General features: G+C 47.6%; 1 protein-coding gene across 1 annotated transcript in view; it reads right to left on the bottom strand.

The window, feature by feature from the left end:
* Positions 1-16,852, bottom strand: part of ZC3H7B (zinc finger CCCH-type containing 7B) — a 36,158-nt gene that overhangs the window by 11,461 nt on the left and 7,845 nt on the right. The window contains exons 6-16 of the mRNA XM_010190306.1: positions 16,808-16,852; positions 15,359-15,401; positions 11,041-11,300; positions 9,811-10,159; positions 8,798-8,853; positions 7,669-7,831; positions 7,421-7,582; positions 6,359-6,564; positions 5,533-5,633; positions 4,661-4,842; positions 842-927 (exon numbers count right to left, since the gene is read on the bottom strand). The exon at positions 16,808-16,852 is cut by the window's right edge and continues 12 nt beyond it. Coding sequence (XP_010188608.1) covers positions 842-927; positions 4,661-4,842; positions 5,533-5,633; positions 6,359-6,564; positions 7,421-7,582; positions 7,669-7,831; positions 8,798-8,853; positions 9,811-10,159; positions 11,041-11,300; positions 15,359-15,401; positions 16,808-16,852 — 1,653 coding nt within the window. The remainder of the gene's footprint in view (positions 1-841; positions 928-4,660; positions 4,843-5,532; positions 5,634-6,358; positions 6,565-7,420; positions 7,583-7,668; positions 7,832-8,797; positions 8,854-9,810; positions 10,160-11,040; positions 11,301-15,358; positions 15,402-16,807) is intronic.

Raw genomic sequence — 16,852 nt, 5'->3', positions numbered from 1 at the left:
GAAGTTTCTCATCTCATCAGACATACCTTCTGAAAGTAACTGAAGAACAAAAACTTCCCTGTTCTAATGGCAAAATTGCTTTAGTTCAGTCTCAGAGCTGGGCTGGGAATTGTCCCCAGTGGGTAGACTCTGCTCCCACGCTACAGAACCACCTCTTGGGGAAAAAAAAAGGGTAAGGCAACACCACCTGTAGCCAGCAGGTTGGAAGAAAGCAAACAAAGAGGTGCCCTTGCTTATAACACACCTCTCCAGAGAAAGCTCTTGGCACTGCTGGAGGGTGCAGCCAGAGGCACCTTCTCACGCATTAAGAGACAAAGGTGGCACAAAGCTCACAGCCTCCTTCTCCTCCTGGCAAAGCACCACTAAGATCTCTGCTCAGCCTCAACAGCACCTGAGCTGCAAGTTCCAGCCACTCCTGTGTTGAGAGCACTCCTGTGAGTCATAAGTCACTTCTTAGAGTCCTTCAAACTGCCATATCATCCCTTGGCCACTAAAGGGCGGCAGGGCACCTTTGGTCCCTACTTTGTATGGCCACGATCCCCAAAGTCTCCCTGATTTCACTAGCAAGGTGTCACAGGAAGCACTGTTCTCTGTGTGCTGCCCTCCCTGCTCTGGTGGGTTCACCCCACCACTGAACATAGCAGGTACAATGCTGCAAAACAAGGCACAACGCTCATCCCTAGTGCTGCAAACAGGAAAGCTCTCAGCTGTCTTCCTCCTCAGTGGCCAGCCTGGTCTGTCTGGGACCTGTCAGGCACAGCAGTGGGAGGAAAAGAGAGAAAACACGCTGGAAAGGCTGGGAGCAAAACCAGGCTGCAAGCCCTAGACACACCTTACTCACCATGCTGTTAGTTGGTTTGCTGGCATGTGCCTCCATCTGCTGCCAGTACTTCTTAGATTCCTGCACGATATCTTCGTGGGTCATTCCTGGGAACAAAAGGAGACAGAACTGAGCTGCCCTGCTTCAGGCAACAGAGGAGAGGGAGGGAGAGGTTCCAGGTCTTCCTGTGCTGGGGCTTTGGAACCCCTGTGTGGCTGACAGCTCCCAACAGTCCCACTGATAATGGGTTGTAAGGGGGCCTGATACCACCACAGAATGTGTTCAGGCACAGGTTGGGGAAGTTCCTCTCTCCAGCACTCCCACTCAAGTCAGATGAGAGAGGCGGTGTTTGGTCTCCTGTCTTTGTTCAGACCTGGCGTTCTGCTGAGGCTGTGCGCGAAGAACCCAGATGCTGATTGCTGACCAGGGATCAAGACCTTGACCAAGGCTCTCCTCCAACACCATATCAACAGATCCTACCCAACATCCTGAAGACACTGCTTTGTTACTGGCAAGCTACAGTATATTGGAGATTTTGCCACTAGCTTGGAAGATCGCAGATATCTCACTGAGACATCTAGTATCTCCAAGACCCCAGAAGTTTCACCTAAAAGTCCCTGCTGGGATTAATTAGCCTGTTACACACTTCAAGTTGTGGGGGGTGCTCATCAATCAGTAGGTAAAGAGGAAAGTTGAAATTCAACACAGACAAACACCAAGTGTAACCAAGGTAGCAAGGAAAGACCAACAGGGCAAAACCAACCAAAGAACAGCTGGAAGTATGTAACCAGCAAGGAAAGAGCTGCAAGGCTTCAGGAATCAGAAATGCAACATCAGACAACAAGAAAAACGGTTGCTCAGACCTTATCTAAGGAATTAGCTCCAGAACAACTCAAGTGGTGAAGGAACAGTCCCTGTCAGCACCAACCAGCTAGATGGGCGCTACAATTCTCAGAACTGCAAGAGAAAAGTAGGTAAGAGTAGGAACTGTATCTGGTCAATGTGAAGGCTTTACTACAAAAAAAGCCATGTTATTTAAGTGTTATAAAGACTCAAGATAGCTGTCAAAACAAACCCAAGCGAGTATCTTACAAAGGTCAGCTGACTGCAACAAGTGTGATGCTTGGGATGGCCTTGATGCAGCACCACCAGCACAGAAAAGTTGCAAAATTGCTTTCTTTTCTTTTGCCTTCAGTTTTTATAATTGAAGTGAGGTGTTCCCCAGGCATGCCACATGGACACGATTTTTGATCTGGGAGCCAGCATGTTCCAGAACTTAAGAGGCAGCAAACACAAGTTTTCATCTTAGCTTAGGCCGTGTGTAACTCGGTAAGTCACAGCATTCCTGACCTCAGTTTCCCCGTCTGAGATTTCAGCTGTCCAGGTCCCTGCTGAGCAGCGACAGTGCTGTTTGTGCAGAGCTTGGACAAGGTGAAAAACATTCAGGGAACTTTACCATTCTTCAAGAACACTGGCTCAGGCCTCCAAAATGGCAGCTTCCGCATACCTAGTACCTCTCCCAGATCAGAGCTGTTTGTGAATTTTCTCCTTCTTAACCATTAATTCCAGAAGAAACTGTGTAGAGTCAGAAAAACTGCAACTCTCTCTTCAGTGTCCAAGTATCTCAGGCTGGACACAATGCTCATCCGTACTTTGCGGACAAAAACTACAAAGCTGGGAAAACCACAGCAAAAAATTAATGTGCTGCACTGGACCTGGCAAAGAAAGGGCCAAAGCAGCTTCCGTCTTCCTTATTCTGCACACCTGCACTGTGATCCTTGGGAGGCAAAACCAACAGGAGAAGCACACACAGCTCTTAAGTCCTTAACAAGTGACTGCCTTCTCCCAGCCCTAGAAATCTGAACTAACTCAACAACACAGTCTAGAAATGTGGTGGTTGAAAAAAGAAAGCCCCATCCCAAGGATGTTTTCCAATGCACCAGTTCTACAAAGCATGAACTGTCCCAAAGAAATAATCTGGGAACCACAAGGCCCATGTGTTGATTACTTACAACATTTCAGCATCTTCTGCAACATCATCAGTGAGTACAAAGATTCTGTGATCTTTGCTGATGGAAGAATATAGCAAGACATGTCTCTGAAAAGCCACAGAAAAGAAGAAAACAGTCCTGCCCTCCACATTTTCAGATCTTGGGAACCTTTACTACACTAATACAATCCTTTATCCCCATGAACAAAGCGACAAGCTCTGTAAAAGCTCAAATGGCTGTGAAATGCAACAACCCACTGGTTTCAAATGCAAGCTGCTATGAATGATGCCCCCTTCCTGAATTGCAGAGCAAATGGTGCCCAAATCAAACTCTCTGCTTCAAAGCTAAAGCGTTCCCAGAGAATGGCGACAAATACCTTTCAGGTCTGCTCCCATAATGAAGGCTACACTTAAAAGAGGTAATAAACTACCAGTCCAGGAAGGCAAACTCACCAGGAAAGCAAGAAGCAAGCTCATATATACATTTCTGAAGAAATAAAAATTAAAAATTATGGCTCTCCCATTGTTGGAAATGATGAGAATAAGCACAAGGCTTACTGACCACCTCTGCAGCCAACCTCATGGCTTGTTTCATCTCCTCGGCTTCCCCCTTTGGAAATCAAATCTTCAATTAAAGCTGGCAAGAAGCAAGAATCAATCTAGCCATTTCTTCTACAGGCTGAAGGGGAAAGAATAGAGAGGGAGGGAGGGAGAGAGCAAAGAAACTTTTTCTAAAAAAAAAAAAATTCACCAAAAAACCCCCAAACAACCATGGGATGGAGAAAAAAGCAAGGTGCTTGAATATTAGAGTGACCAAAGTACTACAGGCAGTATCACAAGCATGTATGGCAGCAATGGTGGTCTATGGCTCACAGGCAATAGTGCTGTCTTAGAAACTCTGGTCTTGTAATTTTTTAGTTTCCTGTGGCCACAAATAAATGAGGCCAAATGGGAAGAATAAAAGATGGCATTTGCCACAGCATGCTACTTGTTCATTACTGTCCCTCACGAGCCAAGTCAATGTCCCAAGGTCAAGGACTGCACTGAACAGCAGCAACAGGTGCTTGAATAATGAATTAAAAGAAGTCACCCCCAATTATATCAAAGAATGGCGAGAAACATCCGTAACATGTTTCTTCTCTGAAGTGCTCCCATTACTGGGTCAGGTCCTGCACTAAGCAAGACCCCACGGTGAAAAAAGATGTAGGGAGCATTGTGGGTGTACCAGCATTTACTCAGTTAACAGGAGAGCAGCAAAAGAAACCCTGCAACATGTCAGAGAAAGAGAGAGAGAGACGACTGAAAGTGCCAGATGTGGCGGTGTCATTATATGAACAACCAGATTATTTCTGCAATAGCCTCTTCAGAGGCACGTCATGAAAGCCTTTTTGGGAAACATCAAGTATCCTGCCATTTCCCACTGACAGAGAAAGTGGAGATGTGCATCCTTCCTTTTTGTAAGTGCTTTGTCACCTGCAAGCACTGCCAGTTCCACTGCACCAGACGCTTGCTCAGGGGCCCATTTGCTATTTAGGATTTCGCACAGGATTTAAGCACCAAAACACCTGTGGGAATTCAGCCCTACCTAATAATTATGTCAACATATGCAGCTGGTCCCAAGGGAAAGGTATCCTGGCCTGCAAATTACAGTAGCACATGTAAAGGGACAAGGGCCAAATAATCTCACAGAACACTTTGGCCCTCTTTTCTGTGTCCCTAAGTAGACAGAGTAAGTATATGCACAAGTGAGTGACAGCTTCTCAGTACTCCCAACTCTTAACTGGCCCCAGGCACACAGTGGAGAAAACTTGGGTGCACACATCAGCAATCCCATACTGAGTCACACTCACCTGAATATTGCTGCAGCAGCCAGACCTTGAGCTCGATGAAACTATGAGCAAAGTGGCAGCTGTCCTCACGCAGGCAGCCGTAACGCACCTCGTGTCGGCACACGTCGAACTGGAAGTGCTCCTGGAACTGGCGGATCTTGGAGTATTTCAGGGAGGTGGAACGCACGATGTGGACCAGACACCTGCAGCCAGGTCAGAGAACTATGAAGCACCAGAGGATCAAATCTTCACCCTCTCCTCCTTACATGTGACTTTCAAACATTTGACAGACATTTGATTGGGCACACGAAGGACACAGAAAATCAGCTCTGGGAGAGGCAGACTCCCACTGGGAAAACTAAACCTCTGCCCTCCTACCCTGTCAACCCCAGGTAGGTATTTCCAGTTTCCTCAACCCATGGGTGATGCTCTGCTTAAGTTTAGAGATCAGACACATTTCAAAATATGCAGCAAAGATACCAGCTCCTCTGGCTCAGCAAGTCCCTAAGTCTCGGGTTGCCATGAACCAAAGGGGTTGAATTACTGTGTACTTGACATGTTTTTTATACTTGTTTTCCTAAACATTCATTACCAGCCAGTCAAAGGCAGGATCCTGAGCTAGGGGATCTTTGGTTTGACCTTTATGTAAAGGCCAAACTGAAAGGCAAATTAAGTCAATGGAAAACTTTGTCTGACTCCAAAGGGCTTTGCTCATGCCTGAAATCCCCCAGCAGCAGGAGCAAACACCCAGTGTGAAGCACAGAGTGCTTTAAGATGCCCTACGAGTGGAACCCATGGGAAGAAAAGAAAGAAAGAGACCAGGGCCCTGGAGTTAAACTGGCTGGACTTGTGAGACATTGCTCCCATCAGCACAAAAAAAAATGTTCACTCACTTGTTGTCATGGAAACTGTGTTTGGCAGAAAGGTTGGAGCAGACAGATGGTGTGTCCTTGGTCCCTTTGCTGATAATCCGGGGTTTGCTGTCAAAGCAAATCTGAGAAGAGAAGAATTAGCATGCTGGGAAAATCTTAGAGAGAAGTGAACCAGAGGCACTTCACTTGGAAGGGGAAGAAGAACCAGAGCCAGCCTATTCTAATGTTCAAAGTTAGAAAAACCCTGGTGAAAACATTGTGGTAAGGCTTTAAAATAAAGCAAGCAAATTTTTGGAAAAGCTTCTAGACAATATTTTTTGGCTTGTTCTCAACAGTATTTTCCAGTGTGGTTGGAAAAATTTTGGTCAGAGACACATATTGTTTCCCAGTTAGCCAACAGAGCAAGAACATGGGGGAAACGATGGGGAGAAATAAAAGAACAGCCAGTTCAGAGCAAAGAACATGTCCCTTTCCACGTGCCACAGCCAGCATGATGAACTTTCTGCTGCAGAGCATCAAGATGGTATGAGCCAATCCTTAACTGACCGACTCAGAGGGTCAGCACAGACACCAAGTGGGAATTTGATGCATTATGGGGTTCCAATTTCTAAGCAGCTGAGGCTAAATCACAACTCAAAGCAACATCTCAAGACAGAGGAAGAGACAGGCGGTCCCATGAGGCTGTGTACACCTGATTCAGCTGCAGGGCTAAGGCTTTCTCCTACACAGCTGCACCCACTGCTCACCATCGTTCTGGGAGCAGGGGACTGTCTGGGACATATTGATGGTCCAGATACAGACTGAGGAGATGATGAAGGGTGCCTGCTCCCTCCCGCCAGCTCTGTACCTCACAGAGGAAGGTGAAGATGCCCTGATGTTCCTTGAGGAGCTTGGCAATGGTGAGGCTGCTCTGCTTGATCCCACCTAGCGGGTCAAAGAGGAGGTCACGGTTGAGGGTCCCCTTCCTCTCCTCCGTCCACACGTCGATCTCTTCCTGGTGGTACGCGAAGGTGCAGTTATCCCCGTACTTACAGTCCTGCTTGTTAAGCATATCTACAAAGCAACAAACAGCACACACCACCACACAGGGAGGGCGGCCCAGTCAGAAACTAAACTCTCTCTCGTCTCCTCCCACTGCCCACACCTCACAAGAAGCTGAAAGCAAGAAAACACAGAGTTAAAAGAAAAAAGACAAGACATCTCCTCCCAGGTTTGTCTACATCAAGACATTCAGGAAAGTTAATGCAAACCACTGAACGGTGACAATCTCAAGTAATGCCATCTGTGGTGGAAACCACCTCAAAACAGAGGCCTGCTTTAATTCGGTGCCTAGTCAGGGACAGACCATAATTAAACCAACCCCTTCTAAAGCCAATCCAGATTAAGTCATCCTAGCAGCCCAGCACTAAGGAGCCCTGTTATCTTGGCTCTTACAATCTCCCCACCTCATTAGGTACTTTGTAATGACACTGCCTCAGGGACCAGTCTGGTCACACTGCTTGCACTAGGGAGGGACGGACTGGAGGAAAGAAGCAGGCAGCTTTTCTCTAGGCAGAACACCACAGCCCTGCCATGGGGCTGCTGGGTGGAGTGGGACCAATGCAGGCACATGTGCAGGAGGCAGGTTCTCAGCATGTCAACAGGGCAGCTCTGCGCGCTTGCCTGTGCACAGCACCTCACTAGGCGTCTGCAACTCTTCCGCTCCACCACTTAAAAGCTGCCTGCTCTCCACAGCATAGGAGCTCATTGCGTTCACTGTACGGGGCCTCCTGGTCTATGGGCTACTGATGGGAAAGGAAGACCCCAAAGACAATAGGCGATACAAACTGGAATTCCCCTCCCAGCCTCCCCTGGCATGCATCATACAGCTCTTTCCCAGCCATTGACAGCCCTGTGTCCTCCAGATCACCTTTGCACAGGTAATAGGATCCTACAAAGTTGGTTTTGGTTGGGCGAGGACGGATCCTCTTCCAGGTCTTGTCTTCCGAGTTCTTCAGCCTGCCCAGCAGGATGTCCCGCTTGCACTTGTGCTCCAAGCCTTCCCGATAGGTGTAATCACCAGCCTTGGGCCCTGCAGGAGAGAAAAAACCCATGAGCCAGAGGAAAGGCAAAATCTAGCCCAGCCCAACACTCTGGATGTCAGAGCAAACGCATCACCTGTTTTGGGGTAGCAGATATGACAGGCTTGTTTGAAGACATGAGTAGATGCCAGGGGGTTCTTCACCAGCAGGGCTGTGTTGGGCATTACCGGTTCTGGCTGGGACAGCAGGTGCTCGGTGACCTTGGGCACAGCTGGGTGACTCACTCCACCAAGGCTGACCTGAGCCGAAACACACATACCTCTGTTCAGCTCTGAAACCACATGGGTAAGAAACCGCTCTGACCCCCTGCCCCATTCCAGTCTCTCAAAAAGCTCTCTCATTTTCTCTCTCATCAAAACATTCACATCTGAAATGACATTTCACAATTTGGAAATGACATTTCCAAAAGAGCTGCATTCATTTTTTTGAAAGGTAACAAACAGTGTGCTATGTTCACTTCAGAGACGGGCCTCTGTGTCTCAGTAAGGGACTTCAGTTTTCTATCATGAGCCACAGAACAAAATGCCCCCCTCACTCCTTTCCATTCCTTCCACCACAACCAACTCTGCATTAGAAGACTCTGAAATCAACCCTATCCCAAACTGGGAAAAAACCAAACCATAAACCACTTATCAGTGAGTCTCCAGGGAGCAGATTCATCTGAGGACAGAGACTCTGCTCCACATTGATGTTAACAGCGCTATGACAGGATGACAAGAACTTAGGAATAACTCTTGTCCCAAGCTTGCTAACCACAGATAACCCTTCCCCTTTTCTCCAAGGGTGGAAACATGGGACAGTGACAGAACAGTGCATTTGGAGAGGCCTCCTGACAGGGGCAGGAAGGAGCAAAGAACCTCAGTAGTCTGAAGACAAAGTTGGGTTACTCTGCCTCATCCCTCAGTGTTACACGGCTGCCAAACATAGTGGGACACTGGCCTCCATGACCCCCTGTTGACCCAACGATGTGGGTCACACCATGTTTACCTTGGCAATGCGCAGAGTTGCAGATAAAAATGAAGGTGCAACAAATGTCTTCCTACTGACTCTGGGGAAGTTTTTACCTGCCTTGCCACAACATGGGAGGCAACACTCACTGGGGCAGGGTTAAGCAGAGGGGCCCAAATTACCTACATCACCCAAGTCACTACTACCTTGGCTCCAGAGCACCTTGGGACATCAGCACGGGGGAGCGGCTCACTCACCACGGGGGATGGTTTTTGGCTGCCAGGTGGGTGTCGCAGTTCCTGAGGGCTAGTTTCTTCTGGGCAAAAGAAGGGGAAAAGAGCCCCACAAAAACAAAAACAATAATTTCACTTTCAGAGGCTGTTCTGCTCACAAAAAGACAAACAAATGCTTATTAAATCCATTTGCTTTATTTATTTAAGAACATTTTAATACTTTTTTCCCCAAACCACCTTTCTAAGTCTTAGAAAAATTCAAAGGCCCTCTTGTCCCCCATACCCTACTGAACCCAACTCAAGGTGGCAGCTCCAAGGTAGCTCAACACTGAGGTGAATCTGAGTGTTGAAGTGCTGGCTGGCCAATATCTGCTGCTCTCAAAAAACTTCTGCTGCCAACATACTGCAATACTGGGGATAAGTTAGAGCCAAGAAGCCTCCCTTCACTCCTGGGACAGGAAGGAACTTACTCTTTGCCCACAACTTTGCTCCTTGTGACATGAAAGTGCAGTGTCCCATGCAACAGGACACCGGCTGCTCTGAATCCAGAGATGGAAGAGACCCACCTTGGCCTCTGCTGTTCTGCCCAGCACAACAAGGTCCTAGATCATCTAAAACACCCACCAGGATTTTGCTCATTTGGTCCAAAATGTCAGAGAGACATTGGGGAGGGTGGAGGAATCATGTCACAGCCTAGCAAATTGTGTCAACAGAGGTGTCCTGGACACCAAGCCACTTTAAAATCTCATTTCTCATCATTATACACCTTTGTGCTCCTTTCTCCTCTTGAAACTTCACACCATGCACATACTGGTTATCTGGGATTACACACCTATAGCCTTTCTCACTATTCCTGAGCTAGACATATTCAGTGCTCTGTCCAAGACAAGTCTCTGCCCTCTTCTACATTTATACTCCTGTTCTGCAACACCAGCAGACAGAGCTTTATGACAGATGTCCTCAGCACTGAAGGAGATAATTTTGGCATGCATTCATACAGGTAAAGCAGCACAAAATCCTATCAGCCCCACACCTACCAATGGCAAAGGAATCCAAGGCATCCAGTGATCCTCTGCTTGTCCCAAAGGAGTCCAGGGCATCAAGCCGTGAGTCTGTGTAGGGGAGCAGATCCAGGGAATCCAGTGAATCTAAGGTGGAGCCACCACTTCCTCCTGGTGGGGCCTCGAAGGCATCGAGGACAGAGGAGGAAGAGAGCTGCTTGGTGGGATCCATCACCAGACCGAAGGAGGCAGGTGGCAGTGGGGTGGACACAGGGATGCTGGCTGTCACGACTGGGGGCAGCAGCGGAGTTCCCCCCGGAAACACAGGGATCAGCTGGGGCATCTCCGTCGGCAGGTTGGTAGGAATGGTGCCCTGGACCAGAGACTTTGGAGAATTGGGAAGAGGGAGGATAAACAGCACATTAGGAATGAGGAGCAGGGAATGAGTGAACACAGAGAGCAAAAGGCACCCACTCAAGCATGTGCTGTATTATTTGAAGCAAAAGGATACCTGGCAGCTCCATCTGCCCACAGACTTTCCACAGACCTTCCAATCTACCTACATCACACACAGCCTGGACAGGGTTACCTGAGCTCATCAGTCTGCAAGGCAGAGCCCTGTGCTGGGCACTTAAACCAGCTCAGGTGGAGACACGGTGCAGCTGAGTACACATAGCACCGAGGTCAGGTCAACAACCATTACTCATGGCACCTCTCATCAGAGCTTTTTGACTAGAGAGACATCCTGCATTAATGTGATTACACTGCTTTTAGCCCCAAGTTGGCTTGGGTTGTTACCAAGCAGCACTGGCAACTAAAATCTAACGTAAGTATGAATACAGACTGTCTCTACAGCTCTCAGACCTGTTCAAAGGCTGAACGTAGTCTGCACAAAATACAAGGATATCAGAGCACACTCACTGTATAAAATACATCCCTCATTCCTGCTTCAGCACACTCATTTCTACCCTCAGGCCTGCTTCAGCTCCATGGACACCAGAGGCCAGGGAAGGTGATGGTAGGGGAAGGCTATCTTGGGTACCTTTCAAGGGGCAGCCCCATTAAGCTGCACACCGCAAAGCAGGCTTGGAGGTGAGCTCTTTAGATACTCACAAGCCACTCGAAGAAATAAAGGAAGGAATTAATGAGTCTTGCCAGAGGAAGAGCTAGGAGGAAATAGTGACAGAGAGCCAGCATGCATATCCACATGCTCCAAGGACATAACTGGAACAAGAAGCAGGGGACCCATGTAGCACCCACTCTTACTAGAGGGTATGGTGACCCTTCAGCAAGGGAGTCCAGGAGGGAGTCCAGTTCTTCCCCAATGATGTCCCCATCTGTGAAGTCCTCCACACTCTCAGGCGCTGGCAGGGATGCGCAGTCTGGAGACGGGAGCAAGCTGGCGGCAGGGAGCGAGGTAGGCAGGCCCTTTGCATCTGAGTCAGAAGGCAAAGGGGCCAGCTCCTCGCTCACTGGGATGGGGGTGGCCACAGAAGCTGGGAGGCACTGCAGGTCCATTGAGCAGTCTGTGATGGGGGAGAAACAGAGCCAGTCACCCAGGAGAGCCTCTTGCAGGGGACAAGCAGAGCACAGCCTGGCAAAAACAATATTGTACAATTCCATCAAATCACAAACAGCAAGTATGGCAATTTTCTGAGAGAAGGGGCTCTGCTCTGAGAAGTTCTTGCCCTTTGATTTTGTTTCCCAGTCTCCAATGGTTCACCAATAGCTGAAACACGCTCAAAGAGCCAGCACCCAGACTGACTGTCAGGATTTGGCAAGCACGTACAGTAACCAGGAACAAGACAAGACCTGTGCCTGAGCAGTTACTGAATTCACTGTGGCCAGGGGCATGTAATTCAATTTCTGTATAACCCACCACCTGGTGTTTTCTTTAATGTTCCTCACTAATGCATCTGGCAGAGATTGCTGCCTTCTCTACTCCTTGGAGCCTTGATATCTCAGCTGAAAGCTTGCTTACTCACATGCCCTCTCTAAAACCTCAGGGATCCTAAATGGCAGAAGACAGAAAACACAAGGTCCTGCTGGGAAGTGAGTCAGAAATTGGGTGCTCAGACCAGGTTGTGCTAACAATGTGTCCCCAAAAAACCCCATCAGACTCACTCAGCTGTCTTTGCCCATGTGAATTCCGTGCTCTTGAGTGCTTCCTGATGTCTGCAGGTGGGAGGTTGCTGCCCATGCTCCCCCACACCACCTTGGCAGCAAATATCCCCTTGGGAACTTGTGTGAGCAAGGAACAGGGCAGGAGAGAGGCAGAGAGTTTTCCTAAGGCTTCCTTGCCTCTCTGGTACATTATTGAAAAGCTAAGAGGTTCCCACCATGCAAAATAAACCTATGTTAAGTGAAGTTAAGGTTACAAAAGCACTTATTCTTCACAGAAGAGCATTTTATTCTCAAAAAAATTTAAAGGTTAAAAAAAAAAGTTCAAATGTTAGAAATTCAGGAAATGCAGCGTTACATTTGCAGTTCTCAAACCAAGCACCCAAACTACCTTAATTCTGCCCCTGTGCAGACGTCCTGGAATGAAAGAAAAGAAATGAGACAAAGATGCTATCTTCTCCATCCACATAGCAGTGCCTGCACTGTAGCTACAATGGTCTGAGGCTATCAGCAAGGCAAAGTTTGGAAGGAGAGACAATAGCTTTTATTAGAAAGACTGATAAGAACAGGAAAGACACTAGACAAGCTTCCAAGACACAAATTCTGATTCAGCGAGAAATGCTGCATCGTGTCCGTACAAGCTCTGTTTACTCAGCCCCCACGAGAAGTCAGCAATCCCTTTCTAACTGGGAATGGGCATGTGAGCCACGCTGCTGTCCTCCACACCACATGCTCTCTGATGGAGGACTGCACTGACGCCCTGCTTAGAGGGAGCTCAGCAGATCAGCAATTCCAGCAACCCCCAAACCAAACAGCAGCAGAGATGACACAAACACACAGGCCCCCTTATCTCTAACCCCACCCAGAGAACACCACCACCCTCTGCAACCTTTCCTCAGCATTTGTTGTGCGTGGTCCATCCGGATGGACCACAGCCAAGGTCGCTGTGCAAGGCACCAGAGGCAGAGTCATGACAAAAGGTAGGGGGAAGTGGCAAGGGACAGATACAGGTCCCTCTCTACAACCTCATGCATGTGATAGAAGGAAAGCGCACGTTGCACCTTATGGGATCCACCACAGGTTTTCAGGGCTGCAGCTGGACACACTCCCCACAGGTAGCAGCTCAAAGGAAGGCTGTCAACTGTCCTTAGTTTTGCAGCTGCCCCTCAGATCAGGGTCGGCTCCAACCCCATGCCCCCTTTACAATTACTTCTCTCAGCTCATCCCCCTTGGGCCCCCCAGCCACACTCAGGAATGAGCCATGCAGCCTTCCTTGGTGCTGGCCTCATCGCTGGCAGCTCAGCCAGATTTCCCTCAGTACAAAGGGATTGCTTGTGACTTCCCATTTTTCAGATGTTTAAATCTGGAATACTGTCAAGATCCCTCCAGGGGCCAACAAGAAGATCAGGACATGCTGGAAGGGACAGGGACACGTGCAGGGAGGAGCAAAAGGGTTCACAATGAGAGGTCCCCAAAGGATCCAGAAGTTCAGACCTTCTCTGAGGAGTGAATGAGGCCCTCCAGTTCCCACTCAGACTGGGAAGCAGAGGAAAGAGGCCCTCGCATACCCTAAGAGGCCCAAAACCGTGAAAAAGCCGAACTGCAGGACCAAAAGGCAGAGAAGGATATGGGACACCCCTTACTGCTCAGTGAACGTGAAGTGTGAGGAGAAGAGCAGGGACCAGCAGGTTCCACTACCTGCAAGGGGCAGAGGTGGGACATCTGCTCCTCTCTCCCTGACCACCCAAACCCTGCCATTCCTTCAGCCACTTCCTCCCATTCCCCTCTGACCAATCTATCCAATCTCTACCCCTCCTTTCCCACTCCTGCTTTCCTCAGGACACCCCATCTGCTGACCTCACTCACCAGCCACCATACACACATCTCATGTACTCTCCTTCCGGAAAGCTCACACACCTCCCATATTCACTTCATGTTTGCTCCATCCTGAAAAAATAAACCAGCCTTCTTCGATGGGCAGATCACAGGCACACACCTGTCCCACTCTGGTTTCTGCCGCTGCCATGCCACTCAGCCCCACGTATTATTATTTTAAGTTCAATGAGGGTCTTTTCCATCCACTCCCCCAAACCAAGTCTCTCATAACATGCCCCCCACTTAGTAGCTTCTATGGCCATACATCCGCCTGACCCAGCGGGGCAAGCATCATGCTTTTAAAAGCCCTATTTCTAGCTCTGCTTCCCAAAACAGCAGTGGTTCCCTAGTGCATTAGCTGGCCAAAGGCCATACCGAGCCAGATCTGAGCCATGATCTGGGCAGGGCAGGCCTGAGTTAATCAGATGACTTCAAAGCAAAGCAAGAGGAAAGGGACTTCAGCAGCTTGCATCTTAAAAACAAAACAACAACAAAAAAGTCTTGCTAAAAAAGCTCTGACTCTGAAGCTCTCAAGGTACCCAGCACCCACAGCACACCTGGTTGCACACCACTCTCAGGGCAATGGGATAACATGTAATTTCAGTGCTTTTGGAAAGACTTCCTAGCAGTCAAGGTTCTCTCTGTCTGAACTGCAGCAAAGGTGGCAGCATGCTGCTCTTACACTTAATCCTGATTAGAGAGAGACCTTACCAGATGCAGTCACTCTTTACTCTGCAGTAGGAGCCCAGTTCATTTTAGCACAGCAAGGTAATGGGAAAAAAAAAACTCTCCTTAATTCATGGAACTGGGTCTCATGATAGCATGTAGCATTCAGTTACCGAACTGGCACTCAACAGAAAACTTAACTTGTTTTCCAAAGCACTCTAACAATGAAATTAGTTTCTTTCTATAGAAAGACCAATTGCTACTTGCAGTGGTAAGTCCTCACACTTACCTTCACACACAGAGCTACCTTTTAAAGGAACAAAGACTGATGTGCCCAGAGGCACAAGCTCAATGCTCCAGCACATAACAAAGGGCAAAGCACTTAGCAAGCCTTTGTACAAGGGCAGAGTTAAGGTCACTTGTTTCCTGGCATGAGAAAAGCAACCCCATAGCCCTCCTCCTGCTCCTCCTGGGTGCCTAACCCTGAACACGGCTCTCCCTGGGTCCCTCCCAACTTCCTTTTAATTTCCTCCACCTCAACGTCCAGGAGGACCACAGGCGCTCACAGCACAAACAACCTTAACACCTACAACCTTAACTTCACTTCATCTGGACTGTTTTAGCTGGGAGAAGAGTTTCAGAAGCTTCGCCAGGCCCAGCTTAAGAAAGCACAACTGGAGAGAGCTGTGTACCTCAGCAGACCCTTTTAATTCCCAGGTGCGTCTCTTCTCCCTGGGCATAGACAAAAGGCTTTTCTGCAGGAAAAGCACTCCTGCTTCCCACCACCTTTCTCTCCTCCTAGTAACCAAAGCCAGGAGAGTGCAGAAGAAACACAGATGAAGATGATGAACAGCTCAGGCCTGTCAGCCTGGTCAGACATCTTACCAAAGCCACAAAAATCCAAGAAGAGAGATGTCTTTACCTGTTTCAATGTCATCTATCGAACCCAATCCATTGGAAGTGGTCTGCAAAAAGAGTGTAGGAAAGGGAAGAGAAAAATATCACCAGAAATTCATCTTTAAAAAGATATTCACACTTCACAGATGACACTGTATACTACTCCTGTATGCATCTGGCCCTTTCTTTTCCTTTATGGCCTCTTTCAGTGCAAGAGAAGTAAAATGAACAAACTTTAAGAGACCATTAATCCAAAGAGCCCATTCATTTTTACCTCCAGCAGTTGACAAACACTGTTGCTGCAAAGGAATAACCAGCCCTGCACAATATCCAACCATGAGAGCAAATCTGTACATAGAATGGGGTATTTCACGTGTGGATGAGAACACGGTGTCCCAGGTCCCAGGACACATCAACCGGTCAGCCCGATGCAGAGTGAGATCTGATCAGCCTGATCTTACACAACGTTCCTTTTCTTAGTTCACTTATTTTGCAATCTAGCAACCACAAACTTTTACAGCAAACTCAAAACAGGAAAAGGTTTCCGCCAAGACAACTGCTGACTTGGGAGCTCCAGGCAAGGAAGAAAATGAGCTTATATTTCACAGAAACATAAACAGAGGTAAGTACGGGTGCCTTCAGCTTAAACTTAAAAAGGCACAAGTAAAGCATCACTCTTGAGATACTGCATCTTTTGCAATAGTTTTTGCAACTTCTAGTTTTCACACTATTGTAACTTCCTGCAAAAGGAAAGATTTCCAAATGAAAAACTAGGCACAACTATTAATGAAAGCTGACTGGCTTTCCTGGAAAGATGTGAAGGCAAGTCCCTGCAGGTGGGAGGTAAACTAATTCTAATACAACCCATCTTGTACAAAATGACAGTTTTTGTGGTTTTATAGTTTGTTTGCTTTAAGGAGTAGCGTGAAGTACCAAATAGTCTGTAAAAACAGCAAGTATTTTGGGTTTATTTGCCCAGCGGTGGAACAACGAAATCAGCAATTTCTTATATTTTAGCTTAGTATCTGCACAGTGCCCTGCCCAAGCTGGATCTCCCAGTGGCAGGTCCATACAAAGAATACATAAACTGTGTATGTACCTTGCTCACTACATCACGTGATTTAATTTTGTGTGTTTCTTTAGCAGTTGCACTTTCTGACTTTTACTTGGCATTGCCCTAACCATGCAAAAACTTGAAAACTGAAACTTATTTAAAATGCAAGAGAAAGCAAACATTCACAATAACTAAGAAAAATAACCATCTTCGGTGATCTAACTGCTGACATCAAAAATGTTGTCACTATAAACATGTTCAAAGAAATTAATTTCCTTGGCAATATTCCTTAAAAGCAGAAAACACTAATGAATACATTTAAATCCCAAAAGACAGTTATAAATTTGCATGTCAGTAAAATTGCTGTTATTCGAGTAGTACAATCCACGAACAGTAAGAACCATGGGATGCAAACAATACCTGGTTTGACAAATTGACTGACGTGCCATTACTGAGCAGTGAGAA

Source organism: Mesitornis unicolor, unplaced genomic scaffold, assembly GCF_000695765.1.
Source record: "Mesitornis unicolor isolate BGI_N332 unplaced genomic scaffold, ASM69576v1 scaffold43938, whole genome shotgun sequence".
Classification (NCBI taxonomy): domain Eukaryota; kingdom Metazoa; phylum Chordata; class Aves; order Mesitornithiformes; family Mesitornithidae; genus Mesitornis; species Mesitornis unicolor.
Note: the sequence above shows the minus strand (reverse complement) of the source record. Positions and strands in the feature narration are given on the sequence as shown.